General features: G+C 37.9%; 1 protein-coding gene across 1 annotated transcript; it reads left to right on the top strand.

Moving 5' to 3' along the window:
• The first annotated feature begins 14,574 nt into the window (after positions 1–14,574).
• Positions 14,575–19,997, top strand: LOC143218354 (uncharacterized). The gene is made up of 8 exons (XM_076443487.1): positions 14,575–14,624; positions 18,220–18,336; positions 18,403–18,527; positions 18,604–18,887; positions 18,963–19,112; positions 19,189–19,386; positions 19,673–19,791; positions 19,904–19,997. Exons 1-8 carry the CDS (start codon positions 14,575–14,577, stop codon positions 19,995–19,997), a joined length of 1,137 nt encoding a protein of 378 aa, XP_076299602.1.
• Positions 19,998–22,372: the final 2,375 nt, after the last annotated feature.

Below are 22,372 nucleotides of genomic sequence, written 5' to 3'. Positions count from 1 at the left end.
TTTTATAAATATTTAAAACTTTAAATAACTAACTATAGTATAACTAAAATTGTCATGAATTGACAAATATACGAAATCAACGAACCAATTCTATTGTTTGCGATCTTCATTTTAGTCGTTTAGTCGTTTTCCGTTCGAACACCACATCGAGCGGCCGGCAAAACATTCTCGCCGAGAATGTCCCTTTTGCCGAGACGTTGCACGTCGTGTCGGTGCTGAGCGGTGACGGTCTAGTGCGCGCACCTCCATTGAAACTATATAGAAGAAAGTCAAATGTCGGCGCTGGCAGGTATCGTGTGCGCATTTTTTCCCTCCCGATACATAGCCGCTCTAGCACGTCTACCTGCCGCGTCGGTACGGCCTATTGTCCGCATCCCCATTGAAATACACAGAAGAAACCCAAAACGGCCTAGCGGCGCGGTGCAGGTAGACGCCGTGTCGGTCTAGTGTGCGACAACCTTTGTGCTCCTTCTTTAACCAAGGTATATTTTTCTATTCTCTTCGCGCTAAGTGCTTGCATTTTTGTAAAACACAACGTACATTCTCCCCGTTCGTGTTTACGCCAACACTTTCGGCAATTTGTCTCGCAGTTGTTACGTCCCGGAGTCTGACATTCGCGAAACTATCGTTCCGCGACCCATTCCCCTTACTGGACGCTCAAATGCGATACAACCTTTTGTCCACGCGGCACGTTACGTCCGACGTCTGACTGGGAACCACGACTTTCGCGAACATGGGTATATGTACTACTTAACGCTTACAGGTAGTAGATTCGCCCAAAGCGGCGGACGAGAACAGAGATAACTGAGACGGCGTGAATCTTTGCAGGGAAATATTTAGCTACTTATATGGCGATCGGTGAATACAGGCAGGTTTCCTTTATGCGAACTGCCTTCGTTTGCTCGTTGACGGCTACAGTCGAATCAGGCTGGGTCGTCGTAGGTAGAACGATGACCCTCACTCGTCCTGGGAAGATCACGTCGTTGGTGGTCCTCGGTTGACGGAGGATACCCCGCTGTTGTCCTCCGTCTCGCGTTCGTTGACGCGCACGAGCTTTCGTAATTGATAGCGACGAACGCTAATCGAATAGGAGAGTATCGCAAGCGCGAGGATGTAGGGAGAAGAACTAAGCGAGACTCACTTATTCAATTAATAACTGGGAATATATTTGTAACGTATGAAATGAAATTACAATGAATTAGAAGCGCGTGATATAGCAAGACCGCTCAAAGGCGGATGAGAGCGAGGACTCGTCGGAGTCCGGACCGGGACATCCAGGAGGCGACGAGCCTCGCTGGAGTCTTGAACGAACGTGACAGACTGGCTGTCCGAATTGAACTGAATTAACTGAACTCTTTTTAGGATCGTGAGGTCGAACACATAGGTGTCTTATCTTCTACGCGATGTCTCGTTAGACATAACGCTACGGATGTTATGAGATGCGCGATTAATGATTACGGTGAATGCTACGTGATACTGCTACGGGGAATACATTACGATATTATGATTATACAAGGGTTAAGATAAGAATGGGTGTATCGTATGATGTGAGAATCGGATCAGATGAACGTAGCGAAGTATGACTATTTATAACTAATGAATATTCTTAATAATTACGGTTACAATATCCTACTCTTATTAACTATGCTTATAATCTATGGCAACACGTCAGTAGAAATGACACAGTCATCCTCGAATTTGGTGCTATTCTCAATGTTGCACGTTTTTCACGGGCAGTTAAAATTTGTGGGCGCCCAGAACTTTTCTGTTTCCCGTAATTTTCAGGATTTTTTAACAAGCTCATAAATTTTCGGCATCTATTTACAGTTTTTGATATTTGTGTAATTCAATCTTGTTCTTCCTTTGACTTCAATATCGTATTTTCACATACGCTTAGTGTTTTTCCACGACCCATTCTTGACACTTAAGTATGTTGTTTTATTAAATAAGCACGAAAGAAGCTAGTACCCACTATATCAATTACGTTTTGCAATGAATGTTTGCTCTTCAGTAACTTCTGTACAACTGACAAATGTAAAACTGTTATTTGTGCTATCATTTTGTCCCGCTTGTGTGCCCCAATATTTACGTTTTCATAAATTCAATATGTTTGTCGATCGTAATTTTGATAATCAAAGTGTGATGATATCGACGCACAGGTTCGATCAATGTTCGATCATTATTTTTCAGACGCAAAATTTTACTCTTGAAAATGATCCACATCAGGATCGAAACGTTGAGTGTTTAATTAATTTGCAAAATTGCTTGTGTTTTATCATTGATCGAACCTGTGCGCCGATATCATCACACTTTGATTTACGTTTTCATTTCGAAAATTCTATTGAAGTAAATATGGTGGATGATATTCAGTACATTGCACGTACAGCCATGTCAGAATGTGTTGACATATTAAAATATTCATTTTCTTTAGTGTAATTTACCAAATGAGGAGAAATAGACGATGTGCTATCTTTCTGTCTCGGAGTGTATATCAATTTCAAATCCATCAAATGAAAAGAATCGTATAGAACGAAATTATTCTACCTAGAACGAGATGTTTCATTTTCGAGTTAAAACAGCTCCGAAGTTAAAACAGCTGCAAAGGGTTAATTACACTGTCCAACAGCCAAAAAGTATTTCGATTCCCACTATGCGATTCTTATAGAGTTTTTCGCGCTGATTCCGAATCTGTTTTTAATTTTTTTTCCTGTACGTCCAGTTTTTGAGAAAATGCAGTTTAAAAAAAAGACATATTTTTCAACTTTAAACAAATATTGTGATGTTATTATAAAAGATATTGAACTGTTCTTTACAGCAAAAGATTCTCTAGACTTTCCCGAATACAGTGATATCCAATATTAATACATTATGATTGTTTAAACATGTTTAAACAATGATTAAAGACGGAGAGACACCACTTTTGCACCAATTTTTTAGGATATTTTTCAATTTATCTCAAAAAAAAAAGGGTCCGGCGGAAAATCGAACTATACCACGTGATAGAGCAGACTTTTATCTTTAGAAGTTTGCAACGTCGACGTTTTTTCGAACAAAAAAGCAAAATGCCAGTGGCGGGATACGGCGCGGCGCGCGAACGGCCGTACCAATGGTGAGCGCCACTGGCGGCAACTTATGTCGGGCGAAGATATTTTGCTTTCTGGTTCGAAAAAACGTCAACGTTGCAAACGACAAAGGGTGGTTTCATCACAATATTTGTTTAAAGTTGTAAAATATGTTTTTTTTTCAAAGCCATGTTCCTGAAAAACTGTGCGTATATATAGAAAAAAAATTAAAAGCAGATTCGGAATCAGCGCGAAAAACTCTATAAAAAGGACCCAACAGTAATTAGAAAACATATAAAAAGTTGAAATTTGTTGGACAGTGTAATTCTACTCCATTCAATAAAGAAAGATAAGTTAATGAAGCTTCGTCTCATTTCATTCATATTAAGAAATACACACTAAAAATATGTGTATAAAAAAATGGAATTTCTAATGTTTCATAAACAGAAATTACATTAATTTCAAAGTGTGCTATATCTTCGTCCCGGAGTGTAATACCTCATACAATAATTAAAGGTTTAGTAATTGATTAGCTACCAACATGTTTAAGAATGTAAACAATCTTTTGAATAATGGTACAGCAATTTTTCGTGGTGATTTCAAGTCACCACTGGAGTGCTAAGAGTTAAAGACGGTAGAAACTGCAGGATATTACAACAATGACAAATATTATAAAGCGGAAACGCTAACGTTACCGTTAACGCGTCAGAAGGAATAGCTGCCAGCTGCAAGTACAATTGTATAGAATTTCGGGGAAAACTTGGAAGAGGGAGGGTTGCCGGAGGATTAATTATGGCGTGGAAGAACCGAAGCGACACGACGGTGCCCGTAAGGATAATTACGGTCGCTTAGAGTGGCCGGACTATGGCAGGGTAAACGACCGGCGACATTGAAAACAATATAAATCCTCGGAAGCGTCTATACCTGTCTGTCTGACCTTTCCTTGCCGTATTGCACGTTTGTTTCCATCCGAGTTGCCGTTTCGATCAACGTGAAAAGCTCTCTAAACGCGAAACTGTTGACAGGAATCACAGTGTATTACTGCGAGCGAGATATGTATAATTATTTTACCATGCATGCGATTTATCATAGACAAGCACTCGAGTTCATTGTGCTCGCTTAATTGGATGATCATGCGAGCAAAATGTTGCTCGGTCGCATAAAACAGAAGAAAAACTTCGGAAAGGAGCAGATTCTGACGCTAAAAACTTTATAGGTTTTTGCGAAAATAATTTCACTCTTTAGCGAATCAATTTCACCCATTAAGAATATATAAAATTGATTTTATTTATTTATTTCGATTAAATTATACGCAGGTCTGAATGCTCAATGGTGAAATTGATTTGCGAAAGGGTGAAATTGACTTGCAAAAGGGCGACTTCGGAGTGCGGAACCTGTATAAAAACGAGAATGGGGGTTAAACGAGAAGAGAGAAGCTGGACAGAGGGGGTCCCACGATCGGGAAAATCGATGTTGGTCGCGTTAGGGTGCGCCTACAGTGGAGCCGTTTTCGTCCTTCGTCCTACAACCGACCACACAGACGAGAGTTTCGAGCGCCTCGAGAGGCATGTGTTGGTGCCAGTACGGCCGACTTTTCCGGAAAATGTGCTTACAGTGGGCCCGTCGTCTGACGAAATGGTCAAAATCACGGGGAGCCGAACCTTTTTCAGGTACTTCGAGAAGGGTAACAATGGACAAACCCCATGGGGCCTCGACGTCTGACGACGTAGGAGGAAAATCAAATAATTTTGATTTTCGTCCGGCGTAGGACGAAACAGCGTTCACTTCAAATAATTTTCATGTCGCCAATTTTGAAGTATCCGTATTTTTAAAAACGGGGCCGTAAAGAGGACACTTGGGGCTATATTATCATAATTTTTTTTTTCAATTTTCTGGTGCTATGATAGCTATGGACTTGTTTAAAACAATTGCAAAATAAACTATGAAAACAAATATTTTTTCAACTGAAATCATTTTTATTAAATACTCTTATGGTTACACTATGATATAATTTAATGAAAAACTTGTGACTTTGGGTATTCGGATAGTGTTTTCATATTTTCTTAGTTTTAAAAATCTTAATCTTAATAAATGTGGATTCGAAATAATCGTTTACCTCGCTCTTTCCAAAACCATCGTGACTTTATTTTGTCGGAAAGTCACAAAAAGTCGCCAACTTTTGGATTATAAACAAATAAAAATCGGTGGGACTCGGAGACCCAATAACATACAAAAAAATTAATAATTAGCTTTATATTTTTTATAATTTAAAGTAATGTACTCACCGCACTGAATAATATCTACGCTATCAAACTTTCGAAAATCAAGGAGTGTGCATATACACAAAAACAACAAAGAAATGAGACAAAATTTTTTCCTTCAAATGTATGTCACAGTTCTTTCCAATGTCAGTGTTTGGGTTAGGTTCTATTACAATCTATGATCGATGCATTAATACTGTAATGTATTTCAATACACACAGATTTTTAAAAATGACATAATAAACGAATTATTGCCATTTCTTGGGGATTTTGCACCACTGTGCGACGTACGATAGCGTAGCGGCTATAAAACATTGGGCATTCAAATGTTCGGGTCATTATTGGGCGATCGAAAGCGAAGCAATTTTTCAGAAAGCTGTTTTTAGCGCGTCCTGTTCATAATGTTTTACTGTAAAGTAATTTTTAAGTTAACACAAGTCAACACGTGTTGTCCGAGAAAGTGTCGACTTGCAGCTCAATAGTAATGACCTGTCATAAACCTCTCCATAGAGAACAGCCCCGGGAACGGCACATAAACAAATCGAGCCTATCATCGCTAGGTCTGCCTATCCCCACCACAGCCGCGCCCGTAGTCGCAATATTTTGACTTCGACGCTGCACGCTACATGGTATGTGTGGCCGCTGTAGCCAATATTTCGTCGACAGCCGAAAATGCGTGTGAAACGAGGTCTGCCTCCTCCGCTCTGATCCAATCGGCCGCTCATTCGTTCCTAGAGACACGTCACCGTAGTCCTGCCTGGGACGCTTCTTCTCACGCTCGCATCAATACAATGTCACCAGTTCGGACCCATACGAGATGGCGCCTTGCCACCCCCGACAATCGCGTAGTAGTGGGCGGGTAACGGTGTAATATCTTAACCCACTCAGAGTTTTCCTAATTCAATTACACAATTGAATTACATTGTATTTCAATTATATAGTAATTCAGCTACGTCATCACTGAATTACATATTACATTAAAATACAGCTCTCCAAATTATAATCCAGAACTTTGTAGAAGTGCGGATATATTTTTATGTTTTTCTTTCATATGCTCTTGTTTGCTGTCCATGCGGTGTAGTTTCTATTCCTCGTCCTCCTTAAGAATACGTAACGCCATTTTATAATTGTACTCCAATTGCAATTACGAATTACATTGAACTTTAATTGAATGAAGATATGAATTATAAATTACAATATGACTGAATTACAATGTAATCAATTAGTTTGTATTAGGTCGGAGAGAAAGTCCTTACGGTTTTTGTTATTTTGATTTTAATTAAAACCGCAAGAATTTTCTTTCCGGCCTAATAATTTCGATTCCTCGAGTAATTCAATTGTAATTCTGCACTACTTTGAACCCACTGCTGTTCCGCTATCGCTTCGTACGGGCATTGTATTGGACTACTTGTTGGACATAAACAAATTGAAAATGTTTTTTCACTACATGAAAGGTGTCCCATCTCAACTTGGCCAAAAGTGTCTTCCAAGTGGAAGACAGAGAAAAGAGTCACTGCACATGGTGTGCGGGTTTGACGGGAAACCCCAAGATGATTAGCTGCAGCCCAAAACTGACCGTGGAGGTCTGGAAGGTTTATAGCACATAATTGCTATTGAGGTATAGGGAGATGTCTGAGTCTTTCTTCGTGGCTCCGACAATAAAGTAATAACGAACTAAATGGATTTAAGAGAGGTTTTCTCTCAAAAATTGCAATTTGAATTTTTTTGCTTACGATTGATCTATGTAAATCGCAGTTTCTTCTAATGGTTTTAATTTTTAATTATTTTCGAGTATCCATACTTCCATGAGAGTTAATCTATATGTATACAATTAGTGCACATGAATCTTTCCATGCGAGATAGGACTACTGTTTCGAATTTTGTTCAAATTTGAATATGTTGCAGTCTTTAGCAAAATATAGACGTATCTCAAAGAATTCTTTGAAATCTTGAAAACTGTTGGTTTTACGGACGTGTAATATGAGGTGTGTGTCACAAGATTTTCATTAAATTATAACGGCTAAACTAGCAAATTGATGAAACTTAGTTTTGGGTACTCATAGTGAAACCATCAGAGTATTTAATAAAAATTATTTCAGTTCAGAAAATATTTGTTTTCATAGCTTATTTTGCAATTGTTTTAAACAGGTGCATTGCTATGAAAGCACCAGAAAATAAAAAAAATAAAAATAATAATAATATAGCCCCAAGTGTCCTCTTTACGGACCCGTTTTTAAAAATACGGATACTTCAAAATTGGCGACATGAAAATTATTTGAAGTGAACGCTGCACCGAAATATATGGCGCGAGGGCCGTCCTGTCGGTTGATGCAGGACAAAACTAGAAGGGCCTCACAGACGGGCCTACCTGGGCCTACCTGGGCCTACCTGGGCCTACCCACACATTTGAAATGTCTGCCAGACGGCTCTGACGTCACCATGTCTGTCGGTCGTAGGATGCACTGTAGGCGCACCCTTAACGAAGAAAGTGGAATAGAGATTAGAGTTGGAGTGAAAGGGAGGGCGTGAAGAAAATAGTCGGGTGGGAAGCTCTTCCTCGTAGCGCGCCCGGAATTCGCAACGTTACCCACTTAGCGGGCGATCAAACGTATGTGTGGAAGGGAGGGCTGGACGCGGGGCAAGATCCAGTAGTCTCATTTGACGTCGAGTCTCGCGCGAAGTGCGCTTCTCAATGAGAGAAGATCGTTAGTACACACCGGGACGAAAAAATAGCACAATCTGAAATTAATGTAAAAAATTTCTGTTTATGAAACATTAGAAATTCAATTTTTTTTAACACATATTTTTAGTGTGTCTTTCTTAACATGTATGAATTAAATGAAACAAGGCTTCATTAACTTATCTATTTTTATTGAATGGAGTAGAATTACACTGTCCAACAAATTTCAACTTTTTTTATGTTCCCCAATTACTATAGGGTCATTCTTATAGAGTTTTTCGCGCTGATTCCGAATCTGTTTTTAATTTTTTTCCTATACGCGCAGTTTTTCAGGAACAAGGCTTTGAAAAAAAGACATATTTTTCAACTTCAAACAAATATTGTGATGTTATTATAAAAGATATTGACTTGTTCTTTGCAGCAAAAGATTGCGTAGACTTTCCCGAATACAGTGATATCCAATATTAATACATTATGATTGTTTAAACATGTTTAAACAATGATTAAAGACGGAGAGACACCACTTTTGCACCAATTCTTGAAGATATTTTTCAATTTATCTCAAAAAATAAGAGTCCAGAGGAAATTCGAACTATACCACTCGATAGAGTAGACTTTTATCTTACCGGAGATAACATGCTGAAATATTTGATTGTTCTAAACACTGCGAGATTTTGTCGAAAATTTCGTACGCGTGTGCAGAAACCAGCTCTACAACCGCATACTGTTCGAACGTACATCACACGCCCCCATCGAAGTGGTCACCGTCGATTTCATAAAAAGGTAATTTCGGTTGACCTTACGTTTCGTGGTCCATACTATCGCAATCGACAGCCTTGACTCGTCTAAATCCCGAAAGATTCACCTGACCGGCGAAAAAATTGACGATACAAATTATTCAACGAGATCTCCTTATCATATAATAACATTTAATAATATCTAATAATTATAATAACATTTTTACATACGTACAATTTAAAACAGTCGAGGTATTAAAAAGATTTAAGGCCACCAGTGTATTAGTTTCACCTCAATAAGATAATTAAAAGAAGAATGAAATTGTTATTTGGCTCCTGTGTTTTGCAATCAATGCAAACATTTCTTTATTTTGCATACAGATCCGCAGTCTAATGATTAGAGATGTGATTAGAAGTATAAACATATTATTGCGAACGATTTGTTTCAGGATCGAAAAGAGATTAAAACAGAGGATGGAGAACTACCTGGCGACTTCGATAATGAGATCCACAAATGGGCTCTAGAGTGTTGCCCTATGGTCATTGTGCTCGCATGTGTTTAGGTAGAAGGTTTGCCGATTTGGAGATGCAAGATTAATTGATATTTTTTGAATGAATCCGACTAATTCCTGTCAATTTATATTTCCGAAACAATTACAGTGACTCCCACTAATATTCGGACACTTTTAAAATTACCATAACTTTTTTAATATTGGAATATACGACTTGAAATTTTTGGAGAAGTTAGAACAATTGGTTTTCTACAGAACGTGACAAAATTTTTTGAAAAAAAACTGCAAGTTGTCGAAATTGCAGAGAAAATACTAAAAGTTGTATTTTTCAACTTTTTTATGTGGGCTTATATGGAAAATTTAGAAAACACGTTTCGTAGATCTGTATCAATTAAACATATTCTGGAAATTTCATCAAAATCGGTCGACGTTGTAATGAGCTACAAACGCTTAAAGATGGTAAAACTTGCAGTTTTTCACGATTTTCGGCCTCCATCTGCAGTATAATTCTAAGGATTCTTACATCTTTCAATGCCTGTCATTTTTTCCCGCATCAACCGATTTCTATGAAACTTCCACGGTGCATATAATTTACACAGATCTACAAAACGTATTTCTTAAAATTTCAATATACATAGGTCTATACAAAAAAGTTGTAAAATGCAACTTTCAATATTTTCTCTACAATTCCGACCAAATGCAATTTTTGAAAAAATTCCTTTTCACATCCTGCTTTAGCTTCCCAAAAAAGTTCAAATCGCATAGTTTAATATTGAAAAGGGGTTATGGTGTTTTTAAGAGTGTCCGAATATACATATTAGTGGGAGTCACTGTATGTTTCAGTTAATACGCTCCTACAAATTGGAGTACCCACCGCGAACCACTCGAATACAAAATCACGTTCATGTACGCTCCTGATGGTGAACTGGAGTTCAAGGTGATACGAAGATAATGAATAAGAATCGTATAGAGTATAGATAGATCGTCGAAGACATTCGTTAAATGTGTAAAGTCACCTTGCTACTTGTTTTCTTTTTTTTTATTTTTGTACATATACCAAAATAAAATGAATTGCAAAATTTGTACCGAACAAACAAACAGACAGACAGATAGACAGACAAGAAAGCGAGCTAATAAAAACGTGGTAATAAATAACTAGACGGCGAATGCGTATGCAAAAATGTATAGCCTAAAATCCCCAATCTAGAAATAATGGATTTATCGTTCGCTGCTTCTTCGAAGCGGCCTACCTGTCGATGAATTTCAAGTTCAGGGGTCCTTTAGGCGTGTACATAGAGTTGATATGGTAATCCAGGTTCTCGTAATGATATTCAGTCTGATAACGCTGGAGAATCTGGAACAAGATCAATTTTATAACAATCGAACATGAAGATATACTTAAAAGAACAACGTGTATTCAATTTCATTAAAAAGCAGCTCTTTTCTCACTTGGAAAATTAAATAATCCGATACTGAACTAAACGAATCGCACGATGTAGTTATTTAGTTATTTAGTAGCCAGTTACAAAAATTTGTTACATGCACACACCTGCGAGTCGTCTCTCCCGCTCTTTTCTTCGTTTTCTGTAGCTTTATTGGTTTCCCTCGGGTCTCAATTATCCATCGGGCCTTAATTTGTCCGGGCTGTTTGTCTCTCGATCAAGCCGGTTCGTCGAGGTCCTGGTACTGTACTTTGGAAATGAAATGGATGATTATGTGAAAATTTGTTTGTCAAACGAACATTCCGGGAAAAGGTTCAGGTAATTTCGTGCAGGGGTTTCATTGTGGGGAAGCACAGCGCGCGCAATAAACAGAGTCCGAAAATCCAGGGTTGTTTTGGTAACTACCCATGATTTATTGGCCCTCGCGACGGTCGAAGTAATTGCCCAGTTTTATTGACGTTTTATTACTTCGTCGCGTACCCTGGTATAAAACAGCGAAAGTAATTTTGAATATCGTGAAACGGTTCGAATTTCTATTATTGCTGTTCTTGGAAATTCTGGAAATGGCAACAAATATACGCGATCAGTGTCCGTACGTTTACTATACGTCAGTCAGTAAGTCAGATCTGCTTCGAGCCGATATCGATTGCAGCCTGCACTCGATGCTCGAAGCTGAGTGTGCTTTTCATCTACTTTTTATTCGGAAATAGATATATAATATTCTGCTTGAACAGTGTCCTGTCCAATTCAAAGCAAATTCCGAGAATTTTGCTTACTGAAAACGCGCGTTAATGATGGAGACGTGCCTAGGTGAACTAAAGGTCCGCATTACAGCCAGGTATACGTCGCATTATCGCGGCACCTAGGTAGCAGATTAAGGGAGTAGACTCCCTTTTCCAGCATTGCAAGAGTGCGGCACTCACATTCTCATTTCTCGATGTAATACTAAAATGGGGGTTTTCAGTAGTCAAAAACGCTAGATAAAAAATCGATCTAGGGCGCTGTCGCCCTCAAAAGTCCCATTTTTTCGTTTACGAAGCGTAATTTGCATTATTCGGAAGCATACAACTGCGCATGTAGCTATTCTCATAGCTACATGCTGCCGAATAATGCAAATTACGCCTCGTAAACGAAAAAAGATAGTAACACTCCATTTTTGTATTATCGAGAAATGAGAGCGCGAATCCCGCACCTCTGCAATCCCGGAAACGAGTCTTAAGGCATCCCAACAAGCCTAATCCTCCCCGGTAATAAACGGCGAATTCTCGGTTTATTGTTCCTGAGCATTTACAGTGACCACCGAGGACGCTAACGGGAACTGTACGTAACGAGCGCACTGTAATATAACTCCGAAATTCTGTTCCCCACTTCTTTAACTCCTTTTTCCTTTCCTCTTCTTTCCACCAATAGAGAGAGAATGAGGTATTATAATACCTAAAATGCAGTACAGAACAAAGCAAATGGCCTGAACGTGTTAACCGAAGTTTTTCAGTATAAAGAGTTGTTTTGTAGGTGAAAGATTTCCGGAGATTTTAAGGTCACCTTCATTTTTTATTTTTCAATAGAAGATGTTCGATTTTCCAAGATTTATATTAATTGATTTCAATTTTTTCAGCATTAAGATAATAGGTATAATTACTTTCCTAATGGCCACCACCATTTCCAATTCAGCAAATCGTCGTCTCAAACACATCCTCCTCCCATAACCAAACGGAAGTGATGCGAAACCATGACGAACACCATCGGCATGCAAGCATCGTTCCGGAAGGAATTCACTGCTTCATGGAAAGTATGTACTTGTCCAGTTTGCTTATCACGTAATGCTGGAAAACCACTTGGACCTAATTGTATAGACAAGGTCGTTAATTGAGGACAAAAACCTCCTCGCGTGTTCGTCGTTTACTACTCGTTGTGTTGCTTTCAATTACATTGTGTTTCTCCTACTAAAACCTGAATTATGTTATCGTCGCTGTTCGAGTCTCCAGTGGACTAGAGATTTGATTTGTCCAAGCGAATTATACGCGCTATCCTTCCTTGCGCCCGAAACGTCCATCGTCATTTAAACCTCTACAGTTTAATACCATCGAAGGAAAACTATCGAATCGGAGCGTTTGCATCCGTCAGGAAAAGACACACTTTTTGTAGTTTTTTAACTGTTTTAAGTAATGTACTTAAGATTTATTTAAGATTTATTTAATTTTGTTTCTTATAAAAAAATTGTAATGGAGCGAGCGACGCCCGTGACTTGACACGGTGTTCGGTTTTGCGACATGATCGGTCATAGTTCATCGCGTCTTTATATTTGCGAAACCGAACGTTAAATAATAAAAATATAAAACAGTTCAGCATATTTTATAAAGTAATTTTTCTCGTTTTTTAATCTTTGCATAGCGTCGAGATCGCAATTTCTCTTTCTTTTTCATGTTCTAAAGTCACTTCATATGTACGTACCGTCAATTAAACCACTAAATTCTTTCAAATTATATCGTGTTTGGTATCATTTTAATCAGAAAAATGCCAGAAATAAGGTAGTGAAAGTCCCATAACAGAATCATCGGAAATGAAGAAGTTTGACTGTTGGTGTAACGTATAATATTCAAATGTTCTCGGCGCAACGGTTCGATCAGTTAATAGGAAAAAAGCAAAATTTGCACGTTAGTTAGGAACTTTCAACGTTTCGATCTTCATTCATTGTTGGTGTAACGTTATGATGACTCACGGGCGTTTGAACTGTGCCGGCGCGCTGCGACTCTGCGTCTCTTTCTATCACATACGCTGTCCTTCCTTGCGCTCGACACTTTCAACGTCAATTAAACCACTAAATTCTGCTTAAATTATATCGTGTTTGGTATCATTCTAATCAGAAAAATGCCAGAAATAAGGTAGTGAAAATCCCATAACAGAATCATGGAAAATGAAGAAGTTTGACTGTGGTGTAACGTTATGATGACTCACGGGTGCGTTTGAACTCTGCCGACGACTGCGACTCTCCGCGTCGCGTTTGTAGTGGTTCACACCGATATACCGAGCCGAGTCAGTGTATTAGTTTGGAGGGGATATTTTTTTCGCGTTTATCGTTGAAAGATTTTCGCGTTTATAGAACATTTACTGTACTTACTAGAGTAGGCTGTGTGTGTGGTGTGACTTATACTTATTTTTGAATTGTTTAATTTTACCGTTATTTTGCAGTTGCCAAAATTGCTGTCACTGTAGGAAAAATCCCGAAACCGAAACAATCGCAGAAGAACGAAGATTGTAATGGAAAATGAATTATGCGGCGAGTAGCCTGATCCTGTGCACAGTGCACAGTAATAAGGGGCATGAATCCTTGCGGCCAGAGTGAGCGTAGTAGGGGTAGCTACCCTTGAGGCTATATGTATAATGAGGCCCGTCAGGGCTGATTGATTCATTTGCGGTACGAAATTTGTGGAACATTGACCTGCGGCTCTGTTAATTTTCAGTTTATATAGATAGTTTAAGAAATAGAACTCGTGTGCGACTAATAATACGTAAGTGTTTGTTTAAATACTATTATTATATAGACTGACGAATTATACATTTATGATAAGAATGGGTAGGTCTAATTTCTGACACCAAAAAAAATTTGTGAAGGATTTAAATTTACTACTATATTAGTTTCAACCTATTAAGTATATTCCGCAAGATATTAAATATTTATTTCACACCAGAGCTTGTTGCAATTCAGGAGAAAGCTTTTATTTTTCATAAAGATCCGCAGTCTAACTATTATAAATGGACTGCTAAATTTGTTCGTTAGTTCTCACGTTGGTAATCATGGTATTTTTATATTTTCCTTTCCAACAATAACACAGTCAGCCAGACCGTCTCGAGCAGAAATCGAGCGAAGCCTGGCGAAGAGATGGCGGGCATCTGCCCGGCAGAAGCTGCTCGGGCTGAACGAAGGCAGAGGTCAGGAGTGTCAGGACTAGGGCTGCAGGCGAGCCGAGCTAAGCTCGAGCTCGACTGGTCGAGTCGAGTCGAGACTCGATTGGTCGAGCCGAGTCGAGTACTCGCACGAAGCGAGCGGCTCGCACGATGCGAGTAGCTCGCATCGATGCAAGCTACCCGCATCGATGCGAGCTACTCGCGTCGACGTCATCGGTTCGCATCGGTGCGAGTTACTTGCATCGATGCGAGTCCAGTCGAGCTTACCGCGGCTTGCAGCGAGCGTGTGATTCGTACGAAATGAACGGCTTGCATGAAGGAATCGACTCGAAATAAATTCAAACGTAATACGACATTGAAGTTCTCGCAGTGCCACGTTTAAATTATTATGTTGGATGTGTCTTATCATGATTATTAATGTATATTTTTTCAGATTTTACAGACTTTGCGAACAGGTTTTAAAAAATTGGAAATTACCAAAAATTCGGAAAAATGCATATTTCCTATTGAAGTTTGGGAAATATCAGGTATATAAAAATTCAATAATGAGATATTGTTAAAACAACCGTTTTTAATTTTTTCCAGAATTTTTTATGTAGTGCATCGTACTTAAAAAAAATAAAAATAATCTTTTCCGATATTTCTTTACCTTTTGTAGGTGTATTATGTAATAGTGAACATTCTTGTATTCAGAAAAATAAAGTACAAACTTTAAAAAATGCAATGCTCTTAAAAAAATAATTTTAAAAATATTTTATTTGCCTATATTTCAATTAATATGAAGAATACTTCCAGCAGATACAATTAGTGCAGACGGCAAGGTCTCCCGCTGCGAATCGAATCCCGCTTTTTTTCTTTTTTGTTAACCATATAATTGTTGTAGAAATATATTAAATATATTTTTCAAAGCACCGATCTCACCGATGCGAGAAGATAGCTTACTCGCACCGAAGCGAACGGCTTACACGAAACGAACAATGTATACAATGTATCTGATGTGTAGCCGTGAAATGAGTTTTATTTTAAAGTTTCCAAAGTACATAACTCGTTTATTTATATTAATATGTTAGTTGTGTCCCATCGTGATTATTAATGCATATGCTTTTCAGATTTTCGAATTATGCGAACGTCTTTAAAAAATTGCATATTTTAAAACATTCGAAAAAAATGCATATTTCCTATTGAAGTATGGGAGATAACAGTTTTATAAAAATTCAGTAATGGGATATTGTCGAAATCATTTTTCTTAATGTTTTTCAGAATTTTATATATACCATATATATATAGTGCAATGTACTTAAAAAAAATAAAAATCAACTTTTTCGATATTTCTTTACCTTTTGTATGTGTATTATGTAATATTGAACATTTTTAACAAACGTAAAAATGCAATATAAATATTGCTTTGACAATATATTTGAGAAATATCACTACAACAATTATATGGTTAAGAAAGAAGAAAAAAAAGTGTTTAACGAAAAAGAAAATCATTCGGTGTGGGATTCTAATCGTATCTGCTGGAAGTATTGTTCATATATTGAAATATAGACAAATAAAATATTTTTAAAATTATTTTTTTAAGAGTATTGCGTTTTTTAAAGTTTGTACAATATAATAATTTAAACGTGGCACGGCGAGAACTTCAATGTCGTATTACGCTTGAAATTATTTCGAATCAATTCCTTCATGCATGCCGTTCGTTTCGTACGAATCGCACGCTCGCCACAGTGCGCCGAACCATTGACAAAAATCGAAAAATTCACTGCTTCATATCGATTTAAAACAATGTTCATACTATGTCAAAATAAATCAGTTTTTGAGAAAAACTCATTTTCTTTAGTGTAATTTACCAAATGAGGAGAAATAGACGATGTGCTATCTTTCTGTCTCGGAGTGTATATCAATTTCAAATCCATCAAATGAAAAGAATCGTATAGAACGAAATTATTCTACCTAGAACGAGATGTTTCATTTTCGAGTTAAAACAGCTCCGAAGTTAAAACAGCTGCAAAGGGTTAATTACACTGTCCAACAGCCAAAAAGTATTTCGATTCCCACTATGCGATTCTTATAGAGTTTTTCGCGCTGATTCCGAATCTGTTTTTAATTTTTTTCCTGTACGTCCAGTTTTTGAGAAAATGCAGTTTAAAAAAAAGACATATTTTTCAACTTTAAACAAATATTGTGATGTTATTATAAAAGATATTGAGTTGTTCTTTACAGCAAAAGATTCTGTAGACTTTCCCGAATACAAGGATATCCAATATTAATACATTATGATCGTTTAAACGTGTTTAAACAATGATTAAAGATGGAGAGACGCCACTTTTGCACCAATTTTTGAGGATATTTTTCAATTTAGCTCAAAAAATTAGGGTCCAGCGGAAAATCGAACTATACCACGCGATAGAGCAGACTTTTATCTTGAGAAACCACCCTATCAAGTTTGTAACGTCGACGTTTTTTACGAACCAGAAAGCAAAATATCTTCGCCCGACATGAGTTTCCGCCAGTGGCGCTCGGGACGGGATACGGCGCAGCGACGGGATACGGAGCGGCGAACGACCGTTCTGGTGGTGAGCGCCACTGCTGACAACTCAAGATAAAAGTCTGCTCTATCGCGTGGTATAGTTCGATTTTCCGCTGGACCCTGATTTTTTTAGATAAATTGAAAAATATCCTCAAAAATTGGTGCAAAAGTGGCGTCTCTCCGTCTTTAATCATTGTTTAAACATGTTTAAACAATCATAATGTATTAATATTGGATATCACTGTATTCGGGAAAGTCTACAGAATCTTTTGCTGTAAAGAACAATTCAATATCTTTTATAATAACATCACACTATTTGTTTAAAGTTGAAAAATATGTTTTTTTTCAAAGCCATGTTTTTCAAAAACTGTGCGTATAGGAGAAAAATTAAGGACAGATTCGGAATCAGCGCAAAAAACTCTATAAGTAGGACTCAACAGTATATTGAAAACAAGTTTGGTGTTGGACAGTGTTATATGTATAAAACGGAACGGCATTCTAATGTTTACTCTTTTTCTAGAGGGGGACAATTGACAGAGGCAGAATTGGAGGTTCAGAGAGCTCTACATAGAGAGTCTTTCCATTGCGGAGTGGTATCTGAACAAACGCTCGAACCCGCCTAAAATTTTAATCAACACCCCGGTTGATTGTCGCCCACCATCTTGGAAGCATCGTGATTGGAAAATAACTTCTGTGACGAATTTGAACACATTAACTATATCAAGTATCTATAGGAAGGTAGGTTTCTCGATGAGGGCGGTGGCATCCTTTTCAATTCGTTTCTGTTTAATATTATCCGGGGATGCATAGGCAAACATGTATCTAATAAACAGAGCAAGTTACATAAATAAAAGTATCAAGTTAGGTCATTACAAATCATATATGTGTACACACACGCACGCGCATGCACACGTACATACATGCATATACATACAATGATGGATGGAAGGCTACAGCTCTAACACTCTTTTTACGATTCGTTAAAGTTGCTCTGGATTTTCCAGCTGCTAAATCCCACAACCTTATAGTGCGATCATGACTTCAAGTAGCAATCTAGTAAGAAAAATAGATATATTAATAGTTTTAAAGTCTTTTAATCTTTTCACTGTTTCACTGTGTGCACACTCTTGTCTTCAGATCATTAAAAAGAACTCATGACATGTTCCTAACAAATCAAGGTACTTTGCCACCAGTGGATCCTAAGTTGTAAGTACATACCACTTCATTCTATTTCATGTACTATTTCGTAAATAATATGCTAATTTTCTGTAGGTTGAGAATGAAAAAAACCTTGAAAGCAAAAGACTGTTATGGCCCCATATTGGAGCGAGTGAAAACCAGTAATTTATCAAAAATGGAAAACGTACATGAGAATGCAGATCCTCCACCACCTGGCGGTACGTGTATTAATTGTTTATGTTTACATAAATTTGATTGGTATAGTGTTATTAAATATAAGAATCTGATTTACAGACGAATCGTTTGGTGGAACCAATAACAGTGCAGTGATACCTTATAATCCATTACACAATAACAATGGAGTCGTAACGCAAATAAATACAGAGAGAGGAGGGAATACAGTTAATAACATCTTGATGATACCACAGAACAAGACACCGTCATTGGCAAAACCAAAATGGCATGCGCCATGGAAATTATACAGAGTTATCAGTGGCCATCTCGGTTGGGTACGATGCTGTGCTGTCGAACCAGGAAACGAATGGTTCTCTACCGGCTCAGCAGACAGAGTTATTAAGGTAAGACATGTTTTATTATTTATACAAGGTACATATTTCAAAACATGTAATCCTATTTATACATGAATAATGTAGATATGGGATCTTGCAAGTGGTAAACTAAAAGTGTCTTTGACTGGGCACATAAGCAGTGTTCGTGGATTAACATTTTCTCAACGTCACCCGTACCTATTTTCTTGCGGAGAAGATCGACAAGTAAAATGTTGGGATCTTGAATACAATAAGGTAAGTAAATTGACATATCTGAAATATACATATAACATCAATTTTATAGTTGTAACTAACTGTGTTCTGTGTACAGGTTATAAGACATTATCATGGTCATTTATCAGCAGTGTACTCCATGGCGTTACATCCTAATACAATAGATGTATTAGTAACTGCTGGTAGAGATTCCACTGCAAGAGTATGGGATATGCGTACCAAAGCCAATGTACACACACTGGCAGGTCACACTAATACAGTTGCTAGTGTTATTTATCAAGCTGTAGAACCACAGGTATATTCTTCGCCAAGAACTTTTGAAATTGTTTAAAGATTTATAACTATACGACGGATTTTATGCATTTATCACAAAAATGAGTACGAGCAATTTGAAACAGTGAAAAGATTAATATACTTTAAAAGTATTAATATATTATTATTACTACATCAAAATTATTAGTAAAAAATATAAATTTATATTTAGCTCCTGTGTCTTGTAATTGATGCTCAAACTTTTTATTTTGCATAAAGATCCGGAGTCTAATTATAACATTGTAATACGTTTCTATTTTTCTTACCAGATTGTTACTGGAAGCCATGATTGCACTATAAGGTTGTGGGATTTAGCAGCTGGAAAATCCAGAGCAACTTTAACGAATCGTAAAAAGAGTGTTAGAGCTGTAGCCTTCCATCCATCATTGTATGTATATGCATGTATGTACGTGTGCATGCGCGTGCGTGTGTGTACACATATATGATTTGTAATGACCTAACTTGATACTTTTATTTATGTAACTTGCTCTGTTTATTAGATACATGTTTGCCTATGCATCCCCGGATAATATTAAACAGAAACGAATTGAAAAGGATGCCACCGCCCTCATCGAGAAACCTACCTTCCTATAGATACTTGATATAGTTAATGTGTTCAAATTCGTCACAGAAGTTGTTTTCCAATCACGATGCTTCCAAGATGGTGGGCGACAATCAACCGGGGTGTTGATTAAAATTTTAGGCGGGTTTGAGCGCTTGTTCAGATACCACTCCGCAATGGAAAGACTCTCTATGTAGAGATCTCTGAACCTCCAATTCTGCCTCTGTCAATTGTCTCCCCTGTAGAAAAACAATAAACATTAGAATGCCGTTCCGTTTTATGCATATAATCGACTGAAGAAAATCCTACTCTTCAAATCATAAATGAAAATTTTATTTTTTCAATAGCAATCTTACGAGTTCGAATATAAAATAAAAACAAGTTATTTTAATAAGAACAATGTCTAAGAAGGCAGTGTCACTGTTTGTTTCTTTGCCATGTAACTCGAATACTGTTATGTACGCAGCTTCTCTTAATATATGTATTTGAGAGGTTCTGCGTTGTAAATTTCAATGAACGACAGCTCGACACCTATTTTGCCTTAACGAACCTCTGGTTTATTCACTATATTTACAATATCTTACACTTGTTCGAACTGGAAGTTCTGTCTCGAATCGAGCTTTTTTGCGGAAGACTGTATATCTTCAGAGAGAAATTGTGTCTGTCGCTGTCCCTGCGTCAGCTCGTTCCTCACCTCGGTGGTGAGATTTAAAAGTGGGGAAAATGGTACATTTTTGAGGGAAAGAACATCCCATTCGTTGACTGACCCGAGGGAGGAGCTATTCCTATGCATCCCTATCGGCGGGGGAGGACATCCCCACCTCAAGCCAATCGCGGAAAGCAAGTGTACAAACAAAGACGGTACTAGCAACGGACCCAGAGTCGCGTAACAACGAAAGGCCCAAGTGGCCAACACGTGCGTTTAATTTATGACCCCTGGTCTCACGCGGACGACGACCATCGACTTCGGGGACAATGCTTCTTTGAAAAACGTATTTTCCAAGGACTCGGCAGACAGAGTTATTTATCCGGAACTCTCAAGGAGTTGCGCTTAATGATGGTCCCGAAGACGATGGTCCAAGGGTGTGCAATTTGAGCCTCGGACCCTCATAAAAAATAAGAAAGTGCTGGCCTCCTCGAGACCCTTGTAGAAGTGTCCCGAGGACCAGAGTTGGGCAGGAATTAATTACATGAGTAATTAATTACATCTTCAATTACAATTACATGTAACTGTAATTGGAATTGCAATTACTTTCGCTCTACCAGTAATTGTAATTGCGGACCACAATTACAATTACTGGTTCAGCGAAAGTAATTGCAATTCCAATTACAATTACATGTAATTGTAATTGTATTTCTGCGATTCCAATTCCAATGACATGTAATTGTAACTGTAATTGTTAGTAGCAGTTACAAGTAATTGTGGCTGGTAGCTGCAATTCCTTTCCAAACTCCAAACAGACGACGCTCGCGCGTCGCGCGTGAACATGAACATTCACACGCGACGCGCGAGCGTCGTCTGCTTGGAGTTTGGAAAGGAATTGCAACTACCAGCTACAATTACTTGTAAGTCTTGTAACTGCTACTAACAATTACAGTTACAATTACATGTAATTGGAATTGGAATTGCAATTACTTTCGCTCAACCAGTAATTGTAATTGCGGACCACAATTACAATTACAGTGATTCGTCAAGTAATTGCAATTCCAATTACAATTACATGTAATTGTAATTGTATTTCTGCAATTCCAAATTACAGTAATTGGCAAGTAATTGTAACTGTAATTGAAATTACATTTTGCCCAACTCTGCCGAGGACCAACGGTATTTTACATGGAATTTTCCATGCATGTCTTAACAAATACGTTGAACCTCGCGAGCATCGATGTTTTCATACAGGTGCGATAGTCGCAGGTAAACACAATCAGTATAACGATCATCCAGAATTTTTACGAAAATATTAATTTTTGAAGTTAGCCGGAAATCATTTCACTTAGAAATCACGCTAAATTTTGTTATAATAAACGTAGTATATCGAATATTTAACTCAAAACTTTAAATTTAGTGTTACAAGCGTGAACAAAGGTGTCGGATACTACACTGACAAATATTCATTTTGCCTATTGAAGCAGTCATTTTATTTAATATAGAAATTATGTAGAAAGTGGAGTGCGTGTAACTGAATGTTAAATGATTGCGAATGCTACAAGAGCATAGAACTAATCCCGTAAAAATGAGTTCACTTGCCAGTAAGCAAAATGCTCGATTTTGGACGGGCATCTGCCCGGCAGAAGCTGCTCGGGCAGAACGAAGGCAGCTCGGTCCTGACACTCCTGACCTCTGCCTTCGTTCAGCCCGAGCAGCTTCTGCCGGGCAGATGCCCGCCATCTCCTCGCCAGGCTTTGC

The sequence above is a fragment of the Lasioglossum baleicum genome, chromosome 19, assembly GCF_051020765.1.
Source record: "Lasioglossum baleicum chromosome 19, iyLasBale1, whole genome shotgun sequence".
NCBI lineage: Eukaryota > Metazoa > Arthropoda > Insecta > Hymenoptera > Halictidae > Lasioglossum > Lasioglossum baleicum.
The sequence above is the reverse complement of the archived record's forward strand: the minus strand, read 5'-3'. Positions and strand labels throughout refer to the sequence as shown.

What these genes read in the sequence shown, in the direction of transcription:
- LOC143218354 (XM_076443487.1), top strand. Translation starts at nt 14,575, where the DNA reads ATGGCGGGCATCTGCCCGGCAGAAGCTGCTCGGGCTGAACGAAGGCAG. An exon ending in GGGATCTTGAATACAATAAG is followed by an intron (nt 19,113 to 19,188) that starts GTAAGTAAATTG and finishes TTCTGTGTACAG; the next exon opens with GTTATAAGACATTATCATGG. An exon ending in ATCAAGCTGTAGAACCACAG is followed by an intron (nt 19,387 to 19,672) that starts GTATATTCTTCG and finishes TTTTCTTACCAG; the next exon opens with ATTGTTACTGGAAGCCATGA.